Genomic DNA, 26,702 nt, shown 5'->3' with positions numbered 1-26,702 from the left:
TTCTACAAAGCAAACATGCAAAGGTTAAGTCAAACGTCCTTTACAACTAAAAGGTAAAACAACGATTTCAGACGATTTTGAAGTTGATTTTGAATCCTGAGCCAGAAAATGAGTTTTTTGCTCTACCGCGGTACTTCCGCCTACGTCACACGTGACCTTTCCAACGTGATTACGTAATGCGTGGTGCATCGCAGAGCTAGTGCAAGATGAGCATTTGTGGGTAAAAAGTATATACATTTTTATTTTTATTTTTTTTAGAAAAATTACCAATTTCTGTAGATAAGACTCGTCTGGGATCATGTAGAGCTCTTTGAAGCTGCACTGAAACTGACATTTGAACCTTCAACCTGTTGAACCCCAGTGAAGTCCACTATATGGAGAAAAATCCTGGAATATTTTCCTCAAAACCTGAATTTCTTTTCAACTGAAGAAAAAAAGACATAAACATCTTGGATGACATGGAGGTGAGTCAGTTATAAGGAAATTTTAATTATGAAGTGAACTAATCCTTTAAATGTTAATAGCAATCTTTACGTGATTGAAGATTTAAAAAAAAACTCATAGTGAGAGACTTTTATGGCAATCACTTCATTATCTCTCTTTTTTTGTTCTGTTACTATGTATCTCTTTTTATCGCATCTTGCATTCATGCTCCGCTGGTGTCTGCTCTCGTTTTGCCATGTGATTTTCATCAAGACAGTAATGTTTTCCTGAGTATGAAGGAATGAAGAGGTTCCAGGCGGCACTTACTACAATCATGGATCTTGTGGAAAGGAAACGGCACCCATTCTAGCTATTTCACAAGTCATTTGCCTCTCTGAGTTTTGACAATAAGGCTGGCCGGGTGTCCTTCAGGCACTCACTTAGCACATACAGCAATAATAGCCATGTCATCTCAATTTAGACTGTGTGAAATGTGCTCCGCCTTGTTCCTAAAAGCTTCTTTCTCCAATGTAATTCTTCTTTCGCCTTCGGGTTAGTAGCAGTCTCTTCTCATTTCTCACACAAACTTCACGCACCAAGCAGCATGTGTTTAGAGTCTGCGATACAGTGCGAGTCTCTTCAGATGATTTGCAGTCTCAGTGTTGATTTAATGCTTAATTTAGTGCTCTCTATTATGCCTCCACTCATCTGACTCATTCCGGTTGAATACTAATTGTAGGTGCTCGTTAGCTGTGTTATTAGTGCGTCACGAGTTGCCACTTATATATGTTTTCGAAACGTCTGTAGTTCTTCTTGATAATTGCTATGTATATCAGCAGGTGAGAATAGTCTTGGGTGACTTGTGAAATATCCAAGATAAGCAAGGTCATATACTTTTATGGCACTATAAATAGGTACACTTAGAGAATACAACATGCACAAAACTGTCCCAAAGGTTTTGTGCTTTCATTATGCTTACATCAAAGTCATGGAGAAAATGTGTTTTACACCTGGACACACATTTTAATCATAGCACAAAAACACAATGTTAACCTGCAACAATTGCAAAACTCATTGTTCTCATTAAAGGGTTAGTTCATCCAAAAATGAAAATTCTGTCATTAATTACTCACCCTCATGTCGTTACAAACCCGTAAGACCTTTGTTCATCTTCAGAACACAAATTATCTCTCATAGAAAGCAATGAAATTACCACTTTCAAGGTCCAGAAAGGTACTAAAGACATGGTTAAAATAGTCAACATGACTACAGCGGATCAACCTTAATGTTATGAAGCAACGAGAATACTTTTTGTGCGCAAAAACAAAACAAAAATAACAACTCTATTCTACAATATCTTCTCTACTGTGTCATTCTCATACCTTGCTTACGTCCTGCGTTCTACGTCAGAACGCTGACTTATTATTGGCCGACTCCTGCATCAGCATCACATGCATGCATCGTACAGCTCACGTGATCAGCTTTGGCCAATCCTGAGCTGGACATAAACACAGAAGCCTTCACTTTGCTTACTGTGGCAATTATGTAAGAATAATGACAAGGAAGAGAAGAGATTGTTGAATGAAGTCGTTATTTTTGTTTTGTTTTTGCGCACAAAAAGTATTCTGTACCATTAAGGTTGAACCACTGCAGTCACGTCGACTGTTTTAACAATGTCTTTAGTACCTTTCTGGATCTTGAAAGTGTTTATAATATTGCAGTCTATGGACAGTCATAAACCTCTCGGACTTCATCAAAAATATCTTAATTTGTGTTCTGAAGATGAACGAAGGTCTTATGGGTATGGAACGACATGAGGGTGAGTAATTAATGACAGAAATTTCATTTTTGGGTGAACTAATGTTAACCAATAGCTAAATACTGTATTATCAATGCTATTAGGAATTTTGCACAGTAACAGAGCCAGAAATGTAATGTCTATTATGTTATGTAATAAAGTTTACAGCAATAGTTTTGAAGACAAACTGTTTCCATTGGGATCCGTCTTCAGGGTGAACTTGACCTTCAGCCCTCCTCATCTTGGTTAAAAACCATCCTCTAAAGTTTTTGCCAGCAATGTAATCATCCACAACTTCTGTAGAGGTCAGGCTCTTTTCTGATATGGATACACATTTTACATGAATCAATCAACTCACAAAGGAAAAAAAAGAAAATTCTGGTTATACACGTAGTTTCACTTGGAAACATCACACATTACGGAAGTGGTTGGTTCTGGAGTATGTATTGTAATACATACTGACAACATTGCATTAAGCAGACAAAATACTCAGAGCTCGACACTTGACCTAGCAAGAAAACGTCTGTAAGTTGTAAACTGATTTTGCTGTCACAACTTGTTTGCACACCTCAACAGCATGGAAGAAAGAGACCCAGATGGCACTACAGAAATGAAATGTGGAGTGCCGCACCTGATCAGCCTCCACACAGGGACCAAAAGAGCAACATGGGAGCTGTCAGGAGGTCTTTCAGCGGCAGTTACAAAATGTCGTATACTCTTGCGCAATGCAGTGACTGCAGTGTTATTCCTCTTTAAGCTGATGCATTCCTGTAAGATTTAATTAGGGCCCAAGCGAAAATTCGCGCAGGGCCCTCTTGTTCTTCTAAGGATTATTATTATTTTTTTTTTTTTTTTTTTTTTTTTTTTTTTTCCGTCTTCCGGGGCTTTTTGGGGGCCTTAACATGCTCAAAAACTCTTGAAAATTGGCACACACATTGGAATCCGCGGCCATTAGGACGCCGGAGAGGCTGGTACCCGGGCGTGGCAGGGGGGGGCGACAGCGGCCCCTTGAAAAAAGTCTGAAAATTTGGTCCATATATTAAACACGCTTGCACGTATTAGTATGAAACTCAGTACACATATAGACCTCATCGGGCCGAACAACTTTCGTGCTCTAAGTTAAACACCACGCCAACAGGAAGTCAGCTATTAAGGGTTGTTTGAAAAACGCATGCTCTGGAATTTGATATACTCCTCCTAGACGATTAATCCGATCGCCACCAAACTCGGTCAGCATGAAGTCAAGACACTGATGATTAAAAATTGCCAGGGGATTTTTGATATCTCGAACGGTTTGGCCGTGGCGAGGCAACGAATTTATGGCGAGAAAAAGGAAACAGGAAATGTGTTATAACGTCTGCATACATATATTGATCTTTATGAAACTTCACGAGTGTGTTCGTTATAGGAGTCTGATCACATGGATGTGACTATTGTGAGTCAAAGTTATAGCGCCACCAACTGGCAGCAGGAAGTGTATCACTTTTTGAAATGTTTTGAGATCACCCTCTTATTTTTACCTGATTTGCTTCAAACTTCATCAGTGTAATGTCAATACACAGCAGATGTAGACCTATGACAGGATTTTTGATATTTGAAATATTGTTGCCATGGCAACAGGTCAAACTGTAATAATATTCTTGAGTGTTTTTGAGGCTCTTAACATGCTTCAAATTGCATGAAACTCGACACACACATCAATATTGTCAACCAGTAGACATGGACAAAGCCATAGAAATGGGCGTGGTGGAGGGGCTCAGTAGCGCCACCTTTTGACAAAAGTGGGGGGGTTAGTTTTTCCTACAATCACCAAACTCGGTACACATATTGTTCTCATCAAGCCGGACAATTTTCTAATTTACATTCATTAGCTCCGACCAACAGGAAGTCAGCTATTTTGGTTTGAATGTTAATTTTTTGAAAAAACAGGCTATGAATTTTATACTACTGCTCCTACAGGGTTTATCCAATTTACACCAAACTTTTTTTAACTTGTTGCTAACACATTGAAGTTGTTTAATTGCAAACGGATTTTGGATATCTCAAACGGTTTGGCCGTGGCGAGGCAACGAATTTATGGCAAGAAAAGGGAAACAAAGTGTTATAACTTCTGCATACATTAATTGATTTTGATGAAACTTCGGCTTAGTCTTCGTTGTACAAGGCTGATCACATGGATGTGACTATTGTGATTCAAAGTAATAGCGCCACCAACTGGAAGCAGAAAATGTGTCACTTTCAGCATACATTGAGATCACCCTCTTATTTTTACCTGATTTGCTTCAAAATTCATCAGAATAATGTTAAAACTTGGCACATGTAATCCTTTGAAAATGGGCAGGGAGGAGGGGCTCTATAGTGGCACCTTGTAGTGCAGTAAATGTGGAGTGAATTTGACATAGTCCTTTGATGTTTAACCGTTTTAAGTGCCTATTGCCCGCTGTGCACAGTTGCCCTGAAGCCACCGGGGTGGCGGTGCCACCGGGCTTGGGCCCGCCATCGCTGCTCGCAGCTATATTTATTTTTTTTTTTTTATTTTTTTTATTTTTTTTCCGTCTTCCGGGGCTTTTTGGGGGCCTTAACATGCTCAAAAACTCTTGAAAATTGGCACACACATTGGAATCCGCGGCCATTAGGACGCCGGAGAGGCTGGTACCCGGGCGTGGCAGGGGGGCTCGACAGCGCCCCCTTGAAAAAAGTCTGAAAATTTGGTCCATATATTAAACACGCTTGCACGTATTAGTATGAAACTCAGTACACATATAGACCTCATCGGGCCGAACAACTTTCGTGCTCTAAGTTAAACACCACGCCAACAGGAAGTCAGCTATTAAGGGTTGTTTGAAAAACGCATGCTCTGGAATTTGATATACTCCTCCTAGACGATTAATCCGATCGCCACCAAACTCGGTCAGCATGAAGTCAAGACACTGATGATTAAAAATTGCCAGGGGATTTTTGATATCTCGAACGGTTTGGCCGTGGCGAGGCAACGAATTTATGGCGAGAAAAAGGAAACAGGAAATGTGTTATAACGTCTGCATACATATATTGATCTTTATGAAACTTCACGAGTGTGTTCGTTATAGGAGTCTGATCACATGGATGTGACTATTGTGAGTCAAAGTTATAGCGCCACCAACTGGCAGCAGGAAGTGTATCACTTTTTGAAATGTTTTGAGATCACCCTCTTATTTTTACCTGATTTGCTTCAAACTTCATCAGTGTAATGTCAATACACAGCAGATGTAGACCTATGACAGGATTTTTGATATTTGAAATATTGTTGCCATGGCAACAGGTCAAACTGTAATAATATTCTTGAGTGTTTTTGAGGCTCTTAACATGCTTCAAATTGCATGAAACTCGACACACACATCAATATTGTCAACCAGTAGACATGGACAAAGCCATAGAAATGGGCGTGGTGGAGGGGCTCAGTAGCGCCACCTTTTGACAAAAGTGGGGGGTTAGTTTTTCCTACAATCACCAAACTCGGTACACATATTGTTCTCATCAAGCCGGACAATTTTCTAATTTACATTCATTAGCTCCGACCAACAGGAAGTCAGCTATTTTGGTTTGAATGTTAATTTTTTGAAAAAACAGGCTATGAATTTTATACTACTGCTCCTACAGGGTTTATCCAATTTACACCAAACTTTTTTTAACTTGTTGCTAACACATTGAAGTTGTTTAATTGCAAACGGATTTTGGATATCTCAAACGGTTTGGCCGTGGCGAGGCAACGAATTTATGGCAAGAAAAGGGAAACAAAGTGTTATAACTTCTGCATACATTAATTGATTTTGATGAAACTTCGGCTTAGTCTTCGTTGTACAAGGCTGATCACATGGATGTGACTATTGTGATTCAAAGTAATAGCGCCACCAACTGGAAGCAGAAAATGTGTCACTTTCAGCATACATTGAGATCACCCTCTTATTTTTACCTGATTTGCTTCAAAATTCATCAGAATAATGTTAAAACTTGGCACATGTAATCCTTTGAAAATGGGCAGGGAGGAGGGGCTCTATAGTGGCACCTTGTAGTGCAGTAAATGTGGAGTGAATTTGACATAGTCCTTTGATGTTTAACCGTTTTAAGTGCCTATTGCCCGCTGTGCACAGTTGCCCTGAAGCCACCGGGGTGGCGGTGCCACCGGGCTTGGGCCCGCCATCGCTGCTCGCAGCTATATTTATTATTATTTTTAGGGCCCAAGCGAAAATTCGCGCAGGGCCCTCTTGTTCTTCTAAGGATTATTATTATTTTTTTTTTTTTTTTTTTTTATTTTTTTTCCGTCTTCCGGGGCTTTTTGGGGGCCTTAACATGCTCAAAAACTCTTGAAAATTGGCACACACATTGGAATCCGCGGCCATTAGGACGCCGGAGAGGCTGGTACCCGGGCGTGGCAGGGGGGCTCGACAGCGCCCCCTTGAAAAAAGTCTGAAAATTTGGTCCATATATTAAACACGCTTGCACGTATTAGTATGAAACTCAGTACACATATAGACCTCATCGGGCCGAACAACTTTCGTGCTCTAAGTTAAACACCACGCCAACAGGAAGTCAGCTATTAAGGGTTGTTTGAAAAACGCATGCTCTGGAATTTGATATACTCCTCCTAGACGATTAATCCGATCGCCACCAAACTCGGTCAGCATGAAGTCAAGACACTGATGATTAAAAATTGCCAGGGGATTTTTGATATCTCGAACGGTTTGGCCGTGGCGAGGCAACGAATTTATGGCGAGAAAAAGGAAACAGGAAATGTGTTATAACGTCTGCATACATATATTGATCTTTATGAAACTTCACGAGTGTGTTCGTTATAGGAGTCTGATCACATGGATGTGACTATTGTGAGTCAAAGTTATAGCGCCACCAACTGGCAGCAGGAAGTGTATCACTTTTTGAAATGTTTTGAGATCACCCTCTTATTTTTACCTGATTTGCTTCAAACTTCATCAGTGTAATGTCAATACACAGCAGATGTAGACCTATGACAGGATTTTTGATATTTGAAATATTGTTGCCATGGCAACAGGTCAAACTGTAATAATATTCTTGAGTGTTTTTGAGGCTCTTAACATGCTTCAAATTGCATGAAACTCGACACACACATCAATATTGTCAACCAGTAGACATGGACAAAGCCATAGAAATGGGCGTGGTGGAGGGGCTCAGTAGCGCCACCTTTTGACAAAAGTGGGGGGGTTAGTTTTTCCTACAATCACCAAACTCGGTACACATATTGTTCTCATCAAGCCGGACAATTTTCTAATTTACATTCATTAGCTCCGACCAACAGGAAGTCAGCTATTTTGGTTTGAATGTTAATTTTTTGAAAAAACAGGCTATGAATTTTATACTACTGCTCCTACAGGGTTTATCCAATTTACACCAAACTTTTTTTAACTTGTTGCTAACACATTGAAGTTGTTTAATTGCAAACGGATTTTGGATATCTCAAACGGTTTGGCCGTGGCGAGGCAACGAATTTATGGCAAGAAAAGGGAAACAAAGTGTTATAACTTCTGCATACATTAATTGATTTTGATGAAACTTCGGCTTAGTCTTCGTTGTACAAGGCTGATCACATGGATGTGACTATTGTGATTCAAAGTAATAGCGCCACCAACTGGAAGCAGAAAATGTGTCACTTTTAGCATACATTGAGATCACCCTCTTATTTTTACCTGATTTGCTTCAAAATTCATCAGAATAATGTTAAAACTTGGCACATGTAATACTTTGAAAATGGGCAGGGAGGAGGGGCTCTATAGCAGCACCTTGTAGTGCAGTAAATGTGGAGCGAATTTGACATAGTCCTTTGATGTTTAACCGTTTTAAATGCCTATTGCCCGCTGTGCACAGTTGCCCTGAAGCCACCGGGGTGGCGGTGCCACCGGGCTTGGGCCCGCCATCGCTGCTCGCAGCTATATTTTTTTTTTTTTTTTTTTTTTTTTTTTTCCGTCTTCCGGGGCTTTTTGGGGGCCTTAACATGCTCAAAAACTCTTGAAAATTGGCACACACATTGGAATCCGCGGCCAACAGGGCCGGGCAGAAGCTGGTACCCGGGCGTGGCAGGGGGGCTCAACAGCGCCCCCTTGAAAAAGGTCTGAAAATTTGGTCCATATATTAAACACGCTTGCACGTATTAGTCTGAAACTCGGTACACATATAGACCTCATCGGGCCAAACAACTTTCGTGCTCTAAGTTAAACGTCACGCCAACAGGAAGTCAGCTATTAAGGGTTGTTTGAAAAACGCATGCTCTGGAATTTGATATACTCCTCCTAGACGATTAATCCGATCGCCACCAAACTCGGTCAGCATGAAGTCAAGACACTGATGATTAAAAATTGCCAGGGGATTTTTGATATCTCGAACGGTTTGTCCGTGGCGAGGCAACGAATTTATGGCGAGAAAAAGGAAACAGGAAATGTGTTATAACGTCTGCATACATATATTGATCTTTATGAAACTTCACAAGTGTGTTCGTTATAGGAGTCTGATCACATGTATGTGACTATTGTGAGTCAAAGTTATAGCGCCACCAACTGGCAGCAGGAAGTGTATCACTTTTTGAAATGTTTTGAGATCACCCTCTTATTTTTACCTGATTTGCTTCAAACTTCATCAGTGTAATGTCAATACACAGCAGATGTAGACCTATGACAGGATTTTTGATATTTGAAATATTGTTGCCATGGCAACAGGTCAAACTGTAATAATATTCTTGAGTGTTTTTGAGGCTCTTAACATGCTTCAAATTGCATGAAACTCGACACACACATCAATATTGTCAACCAGTAGACATGGACAAAGCCATAGAAATGGGCGTGGTGGAGGGGCTCAGTAGCGCCACCTTTTGACAAAAGTGGGGGGTTTGTTTTTCCTACAGTCACCAAACTTGGTACACATATTGTTCTCATCAAGCCGGACAATTTTCTAATTTACATTCATTAGCTCCGACCAACAGGAAGTCAGCTATTTTGGTTTGAATGTTAATTTTTTGAAAAAACAGGCTATGAATTTTATACTACTACTCCTACAGGGTTTATCCAATTTACACCAAGCTTTTTTTAACTTGTTGCTAACACATTGAAGTTGTTTAATTGCAAACGGATTTTGGATATCTCAAACGGTTTGGCCGTGGCGAGGCAACGAATTTATGGCAAGAAAAGGGAAACAAAGTGTTATAACTTCTGCATACATTAATTGATTTTGATGAAACTTCGGCTTAGTCTTCGTTGTACAAGGCTGATCACATGGATGTGACTATTGTGATTCAAAGTCATAGCGCCACCAACTGGAAGCAGAAAATGTGTCACTTTCAGCATACATTGAGATCACCCTCTTATTTTTACCTGATTTGCTTCAAAATTCATCAGAATAATGTTAAAACTTGGCACATGTAATCCTTTGAAAATGGGCAGGGAGGAGGGGCTCTATAGTGGCACCTTGTAGTGCAGTAAATGTGGAGTGAATTTGACATAGTCCTTTGATGTTTAACCGTTTTAAGTGCCTATTGCCCGCTGTGCACAGTTGCCCTGAAGCCACCGGGGTGGCGGTGCCACCGGGCTTGGGCCCGCCATCGCTGCTCGCAGCTATATTTTGAGGTTGTAATCATTTTAATAAAAATGCACACTTTAGTATGTCATTTTTATTGGCAAAGCAGCATGAGTGAGATACTTTCCCTGTGTATCTCAGCTTTCAGTTTTAATGTGAAGAACTTTGCACTGTTCCGTAGTGCATTTTATATGACAACAATAAAAAGTGTGTGTTCTCCAAGCATGCCTGATACATCACACTGGTTTACTGCCGGAAATGTTTTTGAATCTATTATGGACGTCGCATGGGCTTTCTGTCCATACTACTAGATCTCTAGAACTATCTTGAGGATGAGTCTCTACGAGCCACTCAATAAAACCCACTAAAAATAGCCTCTCAAACAACTCTGCGTTCATATTACTCCATTTATGAATGATGCGTTACTTGAAAGAGCCATAAAGAGTGGGAAATGGTGAGCAGAGACATGAGCCTGTGAAAACTGTGATATAGGTGGATCTCACTTATGAGCTTATAGTCATTAGAACTGGGTGTCTGCCCATGCAGCCCAGACATTGGCTTTTCATTTGGCTGGAGGTTAATTTCTCCACATCACAGCTTGTCCAGTGCCAGCCAAGCTTGGAATTGGATTTTCAAGCAGACTTTCACGAAACTATTTCCCCACAGGCTCGACCCTCGGGAAAACACATTTGCATGACTGATCGTTCATTCATGCTTTGGGAATTGTGCAAAAACTGACTGCATGTTGTTGATTCTGATCACAGATTTGATTTGTCTGACTGATTCAATGTAAAGCCATTGGGCACCATAAAGACAGTGGTTCAGTGCTTCTTGAAATTCAGTTTGACATCTGAGAGGAAAGCCATGCCTGATGGGAAGGACTTGCTGCTATAGAAGGATGATCGATTATTCATGGTGTCATGTTTTTATATTGAAGGCTGTTACCCTCTTGCATTTAAGAAACAAAACTGCATGCATTTTGAGGAAGAACATTGTTTTGGTTGTGCTTCTGCTCTGAATAAATAAATAAAATGCAGCACAGCGCTACAAAAACAATAATGAAATGACCGTTCACAATAGATAATTCTTTATAGTGAACTCTGTTTGAGAGCTACATATGGCAATTTATCTGTTCAATAAAATACCTTACTCACCTGTTGAGTAATAAAAACACCATCTTCATGTTGCTTTTACAACATTTCAAATCCCTCAGTTCTCGCCATCTCTGAAAAGCCAAGCCTATGTTGATTCTTGTTTTATTACGAGCTCTGTCTCAAACTCTTTTCGCCAGCGGATTCTCCTCTGTTCGGTGTGTGTGTTTAAAACAGGTGATTCCCCTGAGGTTGGAGATTTAGCTGCTCCATGTCAACCTGTTGTGACAACTAATCTATGCCATTCCCACACCAGACACACGTAGGTGCAATTTCCTGCAAAAACCATCCCGTCAGCTTTAAAATGTAAACACTTACAACAGGCTTACCATAGTGAATCAGGGTAAGACAAAAAATGTTTTGGAAGAAGGATTGAAGAAGGATGAAAATTTGAACTTTATAATTCATTACAGACCATCATATTTATGACCAATGAGCAGTTTGAAGTCACTTTCGTATTTATTGCTTAATGCACGACATCAGTGTTTTTTCATGCACTTGCCAATTTTAAGATTTTGGGCTGTTTGGCTTTTCATCACATATTGTATCAGACTAGTGGAATGAAAACATCCAAACTACACTTTTAAGTGTTATTTTAATGCACTTTATATGCTTGCATCTGAGGTTATTGTTGTGTTCAGGAGTGAATTGTGTTGAAGTGTTCTAAGTGTGTGAGAATGGAAGTGAATAGTAAACAAGATGGATAAGGTTCGTTACTCCTCCTGTCTCGTGTGTTTCTCTGCTTAATAACTACTGACAGATACCACAGTTTTCACATTGCAGTACATTTCTTTAAAGGCTGTTTTCTCAAAATGATTTTTTTTTTTCTCATGCACTGAGCCAGAAATATCCACTTCGGTAGCACTTACTTAAAGCAGACTTTACAGATTTATTCCCATATTTATTCCTATCTAATATCTGAAAGTTATTACAGAGGTTTTTAATAAATATTTTTTTACAATTTTCCTGATTTTATACATAAAAAAACCACTGTGACTTTTCTTCTGGCTGTTGACAGTATTTTCCGATTTATGGAGTGAAAAAAACGATATCTAAAATCCTCTCTGTAAAATCCTTTGACTTCAGATTCAGAATTTTGTTCTGGAGATGCATGCAAATTAGTGCATATTTAAATAGATAATTGCTCATTTGCATATTTAAACTTAACATTTCAGAAAACTTGTTTACAAGATATTTGCAGATATTATAATCAATCAGCTGGGGAAGTATGGTGATATCTGTTAGTTACACCATATTGATTATTTATTCTATTAAAATAAAGGTAGCTCACCCCTTGCCTCGGGCTCCATGTCAGTCAGGGCTGCTACAGTTCATTGGAACTGTAATGTTGTCTCTAGCCTTCCCGCTTTTTTTCTACTGCGGTTCTTTCATCCCTTTAGATACCGCTTACAGGTGCCATGGTGAAAAATCAATATGCTGGTTGAGCACGTACACAGAGCTGACTCTGTGACATCCGTCTTTGACGGGGCTGTAGTTGGCATTAACAGCATTGGACCATGGCTGACAGTCAGTCCAAGAACTGCAAGTCTTCCAGCCAGAATTTCTTCACAGCAGACTGGATGTAGGTGTGAAAGGCCGAGCGGTGGTACAGTAATTTGTTTATCACATGCTAATATCAGCCAAAGACGCAAATGAATATATAATAGCCAAATCCATAAAGCTTTATGATGATTTTTATGAGCATCTTACATATTGTGCTTTATGCACTAAAGCAATTGCTGTAATTGTGTCACCTCATTTTAATTATGTTTCGTTTTATTAACACTGGCTGGAGTAAATGCCAACAGAACAATGAGAGAACATTAAGCCCATTATTCTTATGCGTAGCCTTGTTTAAATTGTCCCAGTTCAGCTGTTTAGAGAAATGGGAATACTCTAAGAGAGTGCATGACTTTTATTGTGAGCCAAATTGATTCCGAACAAGCGCTGGCTTCAAAGTCAGACTTCCTACGTAAAGTTGCAGAAGTCGCAGATAATTTGAACTAAATTTTGAACTATTGTTTGTACAGTACTTACAGTACTTTTCAATCTTATCAGCTCTAAACTTTTGAACAGTAATATATGCTATGTTAACAAAACAGAGAACTGTAAACTTGGATAACTGACCTATCCGACACTCTCAAATTCCATTTCGGAATGAGTCCAGTTCTCAATTCCAGCAGGGAGTTATCTGACACTAGCTGGGAATGATTTAAGACTGTGAGTAATGCTTGGTCAGGGCTTCTGCTGACTCACTAACAAATACTTCCCCTCGCTGCTGCAAATCTCCGAAGGGCCATCCTTTCCAAAAAAATTTTTACAAAAGAATTATCTGCGAGTCCCATTCAAACACCCCCATATAAAGAGTCAATAAATTGCATCAGGATGTTATTTGGGGACCTGATGTAGGCAATTTTAGTGCAGTTATTTTGTCAATCAGAAAAAACAGTTGACTCAGAACACCTGTTTCTTGCAAGGTGAAATCTGTCATTGTTGCACCACCATCGCCACCAAATGGAATTTGGACATGCATTGAAGCCAATATAAGTCCAATAAAACCCCAACTCTGACCTGTAGGGGCAGAGGCCACATTGACAGAGTGGAGCTCTAAACATGCTGTGGTGAACACATGGCCAGAGGCATGGATATAAACAGAAACTTCGACACACACAGACTGAAGTATTGGGTTAGAGAGAGAGAAAAAGACACCTGTCCCATTTAGTCAAAGGGTTTGTGAGTAAAGACTGTCCTCTATGGCGTTTCCTCAATCCTTTCTCTCACTATTTGAGATACCAGACCTGTCCGACCATACATCCTTGACAGCCACAAGGCACAAAATGTTCATTCGAGGTTCATCTCACAATGTGCAGTAGATGGCAGAGTGTGAGGCTTAGAACGTGATGGGAAGTGAAGGGTGAAAGGTCGTGCAAGAGGTAAAGACCTTTAGGGGCATGGTTCTTAAATCTTCAGTTCTTCAACAAGTCACATGTTGTTTCAGTCAAACAAAAATAGTTACACTTTTGAGAATTTATTTTGTTAGAAGTTGGTAACCATTTATAGCCGTACCTGGTAGATACTTTGATGGCTTGTATTGTGCAGTTATTAACAGCGACACCTTGACAAGTTATACCTAGTGCAGGTCAAGCATTACTTTACCCTTTAAAGAGTAGTCTTTGTTAACTGAGTGCTTTTTATTTAAAAGTCAAGATTCTTCAATTTTCCCAACCCTATTGGTGGTTTTCTACAGAGTCAATGTGATTTATTATTGAATTGAATTCTCAGATTAACATTTGCTGAATGTCAGTCTGGTTCTTCTCTTTATGACCTACAGTATTGCTCGGATTTGTGAATGAATTTTCAATAATATTCCTTATGATAGACTATAAAGCATACGCTATTTTTCAAAAGTTAAGGATCAGAAAGATTTTTTTTTAATACTTTTATTTAATCAAGAACACATTAAATTAAAGTCCCTGTAAAGTCATTTTAAAGTATGTGTTCTGAGTTTGTCATACCGCAGAAAAAATGTGTTATTAACCACCCAGCCAAATTTGAATGATTAAAAAAATCTTAAAGTAAATGAAATAAGTCATCAAAGTCTCGAAAAAATAGGCAGCGCTCTCTGCTCTCAAACGCTGGGGGCGTGTCCGCTGTCGGCGCTGAAACCACGCCCACTCGCGAGAGCTGCAGCCTCAACTGACTTGAGTCTAATGAGTCAAACGTACTGATGCATATAAAAAGTATCACGTTAGAGGGTTGCAAATTTCAGTAGAGTTAGTGTGGACTACCTACTTTTTATAACATAAGCACACATGGCAACATACACTCATTGGTGGGCACGTACTGCCGACTGTTGTCGAGTCGACAAATGACGGCGCCGCGAGACGGGAGGATAAAGGCCGGGAGAGACTGTGTCCGGCTCCATATCATATCATCGGTTGAACAATCACTTTAGAATCCTTCATATCATCGTTTTAGGAAATTTAAATAAGGAGACCGAGCTGTATTGTATATAACCACCATGTAATATGCATTTGCGTAACGAAGGCATTAGTAGCTAAATGTGCAAAGGGCTGAATAACTGTAATGACACTCGAGATTGAGCCGCTGTAGCATTAGGGGTGGCGCCACGCTCGGTGCGTCATCGACAGTTATATAGTGCTAGGGGCGGGGCTATGCTCGGGGGCCCAAGTGCGTCATCAGACCCCCGTTTTAACTCCGCCCAAAAAGTCCTGAACAGAGACTTGGTGAAAAACGCTCTAACTTTACATTTAAGCATTACACAATTCTCAGTCTTTGTAATGTGTTTCAGCGATATATTTGTAACATTTATGAAGTGTTTAGAAAGAATTCTCAGTATTGACTTTACAGGGACTTTAACAAAAAGTGACAGTAATGACATTTATAATGTTCCAAAATATTACTATTTCAAATATATTTTCAGAAAAATACCGAGCAGCACAACTGATTTCAACATCAATAATAAGAAATGTTTGTTGAGCAGCAAATCAGCATATTAGAATGATTTCTGAAGGATCATGTGACACATTGAAGACTGGAGTAATGTCAGCTTTGATCACAGGAATAAATTACATTTTAAAATATATTCAAATAAAAAATAGTTATTTTAAATTGAAATAATATTTCACAATATTACCATTGTACTGTATTTTGCCTCCAAGATATGTATTTTTTAAAAACATTCAAAGACTCTTAATGAACCCAAACTATTAACCAATAGTTTGTCTGTAAATATATATAAATATCAGTTTACAACTGATTCACAGTGTTATTGGTAGGGCCACATGGGATTTGAATTCTGTATGGCTATGTTGATGTATTATTAGGACTCTTTGGTACCTCAGAATACTAATGGTTAATGTCAACCGTGTCATTTAACCAACAACCTTGAGCTGATCAGACTGGCAGATCAGAAAGGTTAGGAAGCACCTTTGTGAGAATTGACAGAATCTGTTTTCCAGATGCTTGATAGGTTGACATTTTGTCAGTCAGGGGCACTGACAGGTCATCATCTGTCAGAATATTTCAAGGTTGTTGTCTTTCACATGCATATTAAAGTTGCAGTTTCCAAGAACTGCACAACATATTTTTCAATTATTCATTTATTTTGTCTTAATTGTTTTGTATACACTTTATGGGTGGCCAAATGAAGAATATTCAACAGATACTGTTTATTTACCCTTCCTCACAGGTACTATGCCATCTGTTGCCAGCCACTGGTCTACAGGAATAAGATGACACCACTGAGAGTGGCTCTAATGATCGGAGGATGCTGGATAATCCCAACCGTTATTTCCTTCTTACCCATAATGCAGGGCTGGAACAGTATTGGAATAAATGATTTGGTGAGTCACATCCATCAGATGGTAGACTGTCTTTGCTGATAAGGTTTGTGAAGGCAGTCTGATTTTGATTCTTGCAATGATGATTCTTTCATTCTCTCTCACCTTGCAATCAAGTGTGGATTATTTAAAGGCTTTATAAAAATCCAGGGAGTGATTATGAAAGAAACTTGTGATGCATGTAAAGTCTTTTTCAGGCTTCTTCGCTCTATATGCAGTTTACAAAAGGCAATTATCCATCCATGCATAGAACCCAAGCCACATGTTTCTAGGAATGTGATTGCAGTACGTAGAGGCTCTCATAAAGATCAGCTTTGAGGGTTGGGATGATTGAGGAGAAAATTAAATGCCACAGTCTCGGGTTGGGATCTTAATTCATTACTTTCCAGTAAACAAACAAAAACGACCCAGGGTGATGCACCATAATTAAAATCATGCTAGAGAAAGGAAACGTTGTGCGGAAAGTGTTTCTCAACAGTTTTCGCGTGCATGTTGTAAATGTAATGTTTCATGAGAGTCATGTGACACCATTTCTGTTTTACTTTGCCACTTTCGGTCTTTGGAAACAGATGTATCTGTGTCATTGACGAATAAGGTTTTTAAAAGTGCAAAAAAACATAATGGAGATATAATTAATTTTGAAGTTTTATTAAGTGTTAACAATGAGATTATGTGTTTTTTTAATCAATTAACACCGGTTTTGTCATTTTTTACAAGATGGACAAAATTTGTCACCAAAAAGTCATTCTGTTTAACCAAAATTTCGGTTTTACCAAATGACACTTTCGGTTGTACCGAATGACGATATTTCCAAACAATGTTAACAGGCTGATATCTAGCACAAGGGCAATTAAACATTTTATATTTAGTACAAGTTTTTAAAATATTACAACTTTTTCCAACATATTCTAACATTTGATGTTTCACGACATGCCATCCAAAACGGTCCCTTTATATCGGTTACTCCAAATGACATCAATGAAATTAGTTTTTCATTCTTTCTCATAACAAAGCAACAACTTCTACACATAATTTTAATACCATTTTGTACTATGTTGATATATGATGTTATAAAATCATGCTAGAATAAAAAAAAAAATATATACATTTATTACATTTTAAGATATTTTAATCACAAATGAAATGGCTGTATTGTTAAACCAAATGACCTTTTGACACTTCAGAATCTTTAAAATACTTTTATATGTAGCAAAATATAATTAAAACCTTTTGGATTCAATAAAAGAGATCTAGTTGTACTTCCTTACATACTTTGGATGTCATATCTTTGTTGTTTTTTTATTATTATTATTAAGGACTTTAGACAAAAAAAAAGACCCGTCACATCATTGACCCATCTAATATATTACGTAGTCGTTTTGTCTGCCCATGTTTGTACACTGATATTTGTTTATTCATTTTAGCTTCATTCAAAATGCATTTTCAATGAGAAAAAAAATCTAAAAGAATGAATGAATGCACAGTCATTACATTAATGGATACCTATACTTCACACTTTCACAGAAACTTCCCGTTTCGCCAAAAGCTCCTCTCTAAGGAACTAATTAGCGGGGTGATATTGAATATCAATGATAGCACGGGCCAAAGTCCAGCTTATTCAGAAAAAAAGCAGTCTGACACTGATGTGAAATTTGTTTGCAATTCATAAGAGAAAAATGTACTGAAGCTTTTTTTATTATTAATGATAGGGTTGGTGTTGGGTTTATGGTTTGGAGGGCTCTGAGTGTTGTGAGGAGCGGGCAGGAGAGAGACGCAGATGAACAGTGATTAATGGTTCTCTTCATTACACTTCCCTCTGTGGATCAAATCAATAACAGCCTGTTTGTAAACAGTAAACACTATATATCTGTATGTATGTTTATAATTTATGGTTCTCACAGACCTAGATCAGATAAAAAAAAAAATCAGTGTTAATTACTCTCATCAAGCTCTCTTCACTTACAATGTCTAGTAATTTAATTTTAGGTGTTGTTGATATTAATTGTGGAGTTAAGCATGTTTCTAATGTGTCACTAATTGCACTTTACTTAAAAGCAATAACATTTCTTATTAGAACATGGTTTCGTAAAATCTGAAATGGTTTTCAGTGATTTTCAAAGGGCTTATACAGCCAAAAAACACTAAATATGCACTCTAAAAAAATGCTGGGTTAAAAACAACCCAAGTTGGGTTGAAAATGGACAAACCCAGCGACTGGGTTAAATGTTTGCCCAACCTGCTGGGTAGTTTTATTTAACTCAACTATTGTTTAAAAATGACTGTATGGCTTGCTTAAAATGAACCCAAAGTATATGTTGGAAATTAACATTTATTAATAAGTTTATTGAATAATAATTAAACAATAAATATTTATTAAATTGCTTATTAATAAATGTTCACCTTTTGATTATTATTGTTGCCTCTAGTAATTATGTGTCTGAGTATTAATTTCCAACCTATTTTGGGTTCATTTTATGCCAGTCATATAGTAATTTTTAAACAATAGTTGGGTTAAATAAAACATTTAACCCAACCGCTGGGTTAAAACAACCCAATCGCTGGGTTTGTCCATTTTCAACCCAACTTGGGTTGTTTTTAACCCAGCATTTTATGTTTGTATGTATATGACCATTCAAAGGTTTGTGGTTAATAAGATTTTTTTTTTTTTTTTAATGTTTTTGAAATTAGTCTCTTATGCTCACCAAGACTGCAGTTATTTGATTAAAAAAGGGTAAAACAGTAATATTTGATTTAACTGTCATGGAAAAGCTGAATTTTCAGCATCATTACTCCAATCTTCAGTGTCACATGATCCTTCAGAAATCATTGTAATATGATGATTTGCTGCTCAAGAAACATTTCTTGTTATTATCAATGTTGAAAACAAATTGATATTGAATACAGGATGCTTTGGTAAATAGAAAGTTTATTTATTTTAAATAAAAATATTTTGTAACATTATAAATGTCTTTACTTTCACTTTTGATCAATTTATTGCATCCTTGCTTAATAAAAGTAGTCATTTAAAAAAAAAAAAAAAAAAAAAAAAAAAAACTTACCCCAAACATTTGCTGAATCGCTGTCATAAATTCATCAAATTGACACAAGCTGAGAGAGAGAGAGAGACAGACTGCGAGACACTTACCTCTGTTCCTGTGATTTTCAAGCACAGCATCTCAGACGCTGTCAGTGTCCAGCAGAGAGTGACGTCACTGCAGTGACAACCAGTTCAGATTTTACACTATACAGATTTAATGAGGTGAATGTGCATGTCACTCCCAAAAATAACCAAATAACAAGATTAGGCTTATATGATGAGCTGCAGTAGCTGATAACTGTAGCTTCAATGTGGTCGTGGTCCACCGATACACTTTTTTTTTACAGCCAGTATCTTAGAGAGCAGGGTGGCTGATATAAAGCAGATAGCTATGGTATCACACTATTTAATTTAGAGATAGATAAGGAACTAAACACTGTAACCAACAGTGCACTCAGTAATCTGGTAAATCTGTGCACACTGGGAATCATATTTTTTACATGAAGACAAGGTAGTGCTAATTTTACATACAGCGCACAGTAAATATGTTGGTTGAAAACAAGTATTTAAAGTTTGTCAAACATGCATGCCCAGTGACAAAATAAAAGTCCTGCCTTCTACATATCAGCCAAACAGAAAACTTATCAGCCAATGCCAATAATTATAAACAAATAAATGCATTTTAAAAAATGATTCACCAAGGCTGATATATCAGCTTACACGTGGCCATAAAGATGAAGTTCATCTATAATTAGGGGTAAGAGTCAAAAGTCATCACTCATGATGATTTGAATGTATAATCACATCCTGAAAGGTTAATATGACTTTTCAAAATCTTTCCTAACTAGAGGACATCATGCATCAGATGGTGAATTTAATTCTAGGGGAGTGTAATTAATTTACCAGTTACAAATTGAATATACTTGACATAGTGCTGAACGTCACAGTATGCTGTACTTTAGAATGTCAAGCATGTTTAATTAATATGAATGGGTGAGAGTCTCTCAATAGTGTATTTTGGGAGCAAGATATTTATAGACTCATGCCCTCTAGCTAAGGTCTCTTTTACATCTAGAGGTGCTTGTGTTTTACCAGAAGAAATATTGTAAGTATATCCACCTCTGCTCTTAAAAGGTCTCCTCAAGCGACTGTTCCCTGAAGCCAAGGACACACGGGGTGGGAAATAATGACGGGATGCAGAGGGAGTGCTAGAAACCTTGTAAAGGAATGTCCTTTATATATAGTAGCCTTTATATTTAAAGCTTCTTCATTGGCATCCATGGTTCCATGAAGAATCTTTAACATCCATGTAAACTTTCCATTGCACAGAAGGTTCTTTATAATGGAAACACCCTTACGAAAAAGAAGTTTGTTCAAGTGTGCTATTAGTATACTTCTTAAAAAAAAAGTATATTTTCAGTCTACTTTGTATGTACTTTTCAGAAATATACTTAAAAATCACACTTAAGCATATTTGACCTATACTGACAGAAAGGTCTAAGTATATTTGGACTATACACATGCTCAATCTTTTGATCAAGATGTACTTAAAAGTATAATTGAGTATGTTTGGCTTGTAGTTGTGATTGAGTAGCCTATTAAATATTTTTTGCACATAGTTTTACATACTGTCTTATAAAATTACCTTGTTTGAAAATATTGATTTATAAAGAAAACAAATATGTTCCTAATTCTGAGTATCTGAATTTTGGTGTAGGTAAGTCCACTGGTAGCGTGGATAGGAATTTACTTCAAATCTACTTGGCTCTTTCTGCGCCACTGGCTGAATTTATTGGCTATCCATGTTTTTACTGTAGTAGGAGGCGCTATTATGCATCTACTAGTACAGAATCTCTGTATTAAAACACAGGAGAAGAAGAAGCAGAAACTATTGATAGAAGATTGCTTACGCAAATGTAAAACTATGCGATCATCAAACATTAAACAGCATATAAATCAAAACTGCCTAACGTTATTGAATGAAATGTCGACACAGGAACAGGTAACGACTGTGAAGCTTTTGGGGGTGTCAGTGGACTCGATCTACACCATCTGTGTTTTCATCATCGCTCTGAATCTGATCCGGACATAATCTTTGACAGAAATTCGATTTTCTCAGCTTTTTGTTTTTTATGAAACTTGCCAACATTCAAGTGTTAATAAAGAATGCACAAAGCTAAATAAAAATGATATTAAAATGGAAAGAGTTAAAGTTAAATGTATATTTAAACTATAAACAATTAATACCTAAATAGGAACATAGTAGTATACCTATAGTGCAAAAATAATACATAAATAGTGAACTATAAGTATGATGTTATGTCCACTTGAAGAAAACTTACAGGTATACTTGCAGTATAAAACTACTAAACTTGTAGTTTACTGAGAGTATACTTCAAAGTGTACTTTCATAAACTGAAAAGTTTAGTATCAAGTATTAAAATAGTAAACTACTAGTATACTTATGTTTATTTGTAGTACAGATGCAGTACAAATGAGAAATGTAGCTGTGAACTAGTTGTGCACTTAAAGTTTACTACTGTTACACTTATAGGACACTTAAACGTATATACTTTTATATACTAAAAAGTGGGCCAATTTAGTCCCAAGCAGTATTGAAATAGTGCACTTTCAAGTTTACTACTAGTAAATTGATATTAGTATACTTCAAAAAGTATACTTGAAAATATACTTGAACATTACTTAAGTATACTTCATAAAATTAACTTGAAGTATACTTCATTTTCATTAAGGCATGTTCTTTTGATTTTTAAAAAGTTCTTAACATGATTCTTTTAAGAAATGAAAAGTTTTTTGGGAAACCAAAAAGGGTTCTTCTATGGCATCACTGTGAAAACCCCCTTTTGAAACCTTTACTTTTAAGAGTGCACATTCTTTAGTGTTTGCTTAAGCTGAATGTTTTAACATCCTCTTGACAGATAGAGAAGCGGAAGTTCTCTGGCAACTCCACATCTTGTGTGTTCATGGTGAACAAGCCATACGCTCTGACCTGCTCAGTCGTGGCCTTCTACTTACCGCTGATCCTGATGGTGCTGGCGTACCAACGCATCTACATCACGGCACGGGCACACGCCCGACAGATCAGCATGCTGCAGCGGGCCGGAGGAGCAGGAAACGCAGACAGCGCAGACCACCAACGCAACCACCGCATGCGAACTGAGACGAAGGCGGCCAAGACTCTGTGTATCATCATGGGTTGCTTCTGCCTGTGCTGGGCCCCTTTCTTCATCACGAACGTGGTGGACCCTTTCATAGACTACAGTGTTCCTGAGCAGCTGTGGGCGGCCTGCCTCTGGCTGGGTTACATCAACTCCATGCTCAACCCCATCCTCTACGCCTTCCTCAACAAGTCCTTCCGTCGTGCCTTCCTCATCATTCTCTGCTGCGGACACAAGCGCTACCGCCGACCTTCCATCTTGGGCACAGGAGCGACCTGCACGGCCACGCAGATCAACGGCTCTACACACGTCTTGAAGTAAGTGAGACAAGCATTATATTTCCCTAGTTCTCTCTTTTCTAATGTGGTTCTAATATAGTTATCGTTATTGGTATGAACGGGCCTTTAGCCTGCTTAAACTCCATCTACAATGGACTGCACGCCCACATTAATGTTTGAGTGAAACAGCCACATCTCAAAATCCAATCAATAACTGATGCATGAAACCAAGGGCCAGATTTACTAAACAGGGTAAATTAGCATGAGAGCGCAATTCCAAAAAAGAGCCGATCTTGGAGTGGAATGTTCTGCACATGATCTACTGACGACATGCAAATTAAAGAACACAGATGTGGCCGGATCATTTCCATAATGACCAATGTAATCTACCAAGAGCAGTGCAAATTAGCGTCTTGTTTAAGACATGCTTTTTTGTGCAGTGAATAATGCCGCAAATACCAGTAAATTGACTAGCACAAGCCTTAGTAAATCACCTTGCGTGATTCATTTAAATACTCTCCTCCCAAAAATTTTGCGTCTGAAAAGGTAAGTCCCACAAATGCATATGCAATAAGATCAGCTGCAAAATTAACCCTATCCATGCCTTTTCAATGCTAATTTTTCACTGCGTGCCTTTAGTAAATCCTGACTGTAGTTTTTTAATGCCAAAAGAGGGTTTGCTCTGGCACAAGCTGTTAGTAAATATGGCCCTAAATTGCCTAGTCCATAATCTTTCTTTGATTTAGGGGGCTTTCACACTGCACTTTTGGTGCATACCCAGGTTTGTTTGGTTGATGTGAACGCTGTTTTCCGATCTCTGGAGCGAACTGTTCACAAGTCTGATTTCAAAAGGTCATCTGGGGTATGGTTCATGTGATCTCTGGTAAGGTTTGCTGCTGATATGAATGCAATCATACTACATTGTGGAAATGAATCGCAATTGATAACATATGATTCTGTAACACTGGGACTGATGCATTGCATGCTGAGAGAATGTATATTTAATTTCTGTTCGCTTTTAGCAGAAATGGGCGCATTAGAACATTTGCAATGCATTCATGGCAGATAGAAGCAAGTGCTGTGTTGATGCATTACAAAATCAAAGGATCAAAAAACAAAATATAAAAGTGAGGCGAGCTACTCTATGCATTTTGCCAGCGTTGTTGTTGCCTTGCAACAGGTTTGATGATGCAATCGGTTTGGACCCAAAAGATCCAGTGGGAACATAATCCAGCGGTGGCAGGGGACGGGGAACAATCAAATGCAGGTTTGGCCCAAGCAATCAAAGTGTGAAAGCACCCTTAAAAGTGTTCATTTTCAGTAATGTAGAAAACTTCCAGATTTATTCATTTTCATATACTAATGCTTCTCATTGTTTGCTCGGTGTATTGACTTCTGCTGGTCATTTGCACAAGTGTTTGGAGCAACAGGCAGCAAAGAATTCGTCCATGTCTGGCTGTGTACACCTTTTACATTCACTGTCAGGTGTAATTTTCTACTACTTCATCAGACATTTCTAGTTTGCTCACCTCCTTGACCTTACAACATTTACTCAGAAAAGAGCACACCATGTATATGTTGGAGCAGTGGAGCTTCTGCTGTTGTGTGTCATGAGAACATAAACCCGAGCTTTGGTCATCTCAGACTGCACGTCTGCTAGGACTCTTAACTCTTTTGCTTCCCATCTGCTTTATTTTTAAACTATTCTCTGAAACATTGTGACAGAGAAGGGTTATTGTTTCACTAAAACAGAGCTTTTCTGTCCTGCAAGATTTTGGCGTAAAAAGAAAGATTGTCTAGAGTGTTGTTCGCCCATATTCTTTGTCACAATATTCATATAAACTTTTGCTGTTTTATGCAGTTATCCAGCATGTCTTAAAAGGGTTGTGTATTGTATTTTTTACAGAGGTCCATTTCTAACATTTTTTGGAACCAATGTTTTGGAACCAAAGAAACAACAGTTTATATGACCACTTAGCTGCTGCTGTGCTTTTAATGAATTAGACTGGACACACACTTGAAGATTTTAAGCCTGATTTTGGGCCCGATTTGCACCACCCAACGATCCTTCTCGCAACTGACTTTTTGTCCAAAAAATCCTCAATTGTGTGATGTCAGTACTATTATTTTACTGCTCCCCATCACACCAGAGCCTGCACAATCCCAAATCATAAATATCAAACATGTTTGATATGTAGGACTCTTGATCGGGCTGCCTCTGACGTGAATCCCCCGATAGCCAATGAGAGCAAGCAAGCGTCACCAACCGGATGTTGCATGCTTGTATATCTGAAACTTGGTAGCCACAAACATCCTATTGAGAAAAAAAAGATCACTTTGTTTTTACTCCTTTGTTTTTCTTCCCCTAAAACAAAACTCACGCCAGGATAACCAGCTGACAACATCGATCACCCTACTTTTTTTTTCTTCTCAAGTCACGTTTGATCTCGCGAGTCTCCGTGAGATCTCGTCTCACTGTGAAAATGACAGGTGTGTGGTCTTGCGGTCTGGACGAATCTTCTAGTGTGTGCATTCAGAGGATTTTAATGCTATGTCTTTATGTCTGTGGTCTCCCACAGTTTTCAAATTGGTTAAGATTTGAAAATCGTCTAGTGTGTCCCAGGCCATATTAAATGCTTCTAAAAATAAGAAAGGTTGCCTGTAAGTGTTGTCCATCCATATTCTTTGTCATTCATACAAACTTTTTTTTGGCCTTAATAAATGCTTCTGGTGTTTGGATAATATATTTATGTTATTAAGTTTCTGAAAGCTATCTTGGCAGTCATTTTTTTCGAGATTTCATCAGTCTTAGCCCTCTACAGCACAGGGTTGCCCTCAGGCAACGGAAAGTTTTCTTAAGCCCTATGTTTAGTAAATTTTTCTTTAAATGATAACAACCAATTAGAAAGGTCGAGAACGTATCAAAGAACAGTTCAGTAAGGTGTTGGAGTCAATATCAAGCACCATTTAGGTGGGACGTCCTGTTCTGACACATGGTCACAGGAGCACATGGTGTGAGAAGAAGGCAATATTATTTGCTTTAGTAATCTTATTTAAAACGACATGAACTGTACATAAAAAATATGTGTGTGTGTGTTTGAAGGTGTAGAGAAGCCTTTTGTCAGGTTTTATGAAGTTTTCTTTATTTTGCATGTTCAGAAATTCAGTTTTTGTTTTCGTTGCCTCAGGGCAACGTTGTGCAATAAGGGGTACTTTTCGAGGAGGTTTTAGACAATACCTCACATTGGCAACAATGTATTATAAGAAGGGAAGATGCAAGATTCCTGGGTGTGCAGGAACACCCAAAGTGATGTGCAAAAATTGTAACATACACCACTATTTCACAGCAGAGAAGAAGCGCTTTTTGAAGTTTCGCACGGAGTGAAATCTTATTACATGAAGTACATTATATTGCATAGCACACTACATGATACAGACATATGCATGTATCAAATTCAATATATCAATGTCTTTCAAGTGTTTTTCCCTTTTTACTTAATGATTTCTTTAAATTTTTTTTTTTTTTTAATTGATTTTCTCTATGACTCTGTAGCATTGTTGCACAACGTTGCCCTGAGGCAACGAAAAAATATATATATATTTTTTTTTTAATCAATAAGATGTTCCCAAATGAACCAAAAAATTATGTGGAATATTTTTTTTTCATGTGCCATCAGCATGTGTGCAGTAGAGGGTTAGGGTAAGTTTACACGACAGCGGTGTACAAAAAACTGAAAAACTATTCCCGTTCACACGGATCTGTGAAAATGACTAAAAGTGCTGTATTACGCATGCCAGACAAGTATTTGCCGATGTCACTTTGTAAAGAAAGACTACACTTGCACATACACATATATATACCTGTGCACTCGCTCCAAACACGCATGCCTATCCACCT

General features: G+C 38.1%; 1 protein-coding gene across 5 annotated transcripts in view; it reads left to right on the top strand.

Moving 5' to 3' along the window:
* LOC125258749 (5-hydroxytryptamine receptor 4-like) overlaps window positions 1-26,702 on the top strand; it is a 209,375-nt gene that overhangs the window by 114,318 nt on the left and 68,355 nt on the right. For 4 of the 5 annotated variants that reach the window (XM_048175761.1, XM_048175760.1, XM_048175763.1 and 1 more), the window contains exons 5-6: window positions 16,160-16,313; window positions 22,287-22,843. In XM_048175761.1, the coding sequence (XP_048031718.1) occupies window positions 16,160-16,313; window positions 22,287-22,843 (711 nt within the window). Of the gene's footprint in view, window positions 1-16,159; window positions 16,314-22,286; window positions 22,848-26,702 lie in introns of those variants that run through there. The other variant, XM_048175764.1, reaches the window with a different exon arrangement.

The sequence above is a fragment of the Megalobrama amblycephala genome, linkage group LG23, assembly GCF_018812025.1.
Source record: "Megalobrama amblycephala isolate DHTTF-2021 linkage group LG23, ASM1881202v1, whole genome shotgun sequence".
NCBI classification, from domain to species: domain Eukaryota; kingdom Metazoa; phylum Chordata; class Actinopteri; order Cypriniformes; family Xenocyprididae; genus Megalobrama; species Megalobrama amblycephala.
Note: the sequence above shows the minus strand (reverse complement) of the source record. Positions and strands in the feature narration are given on the sequence as shown.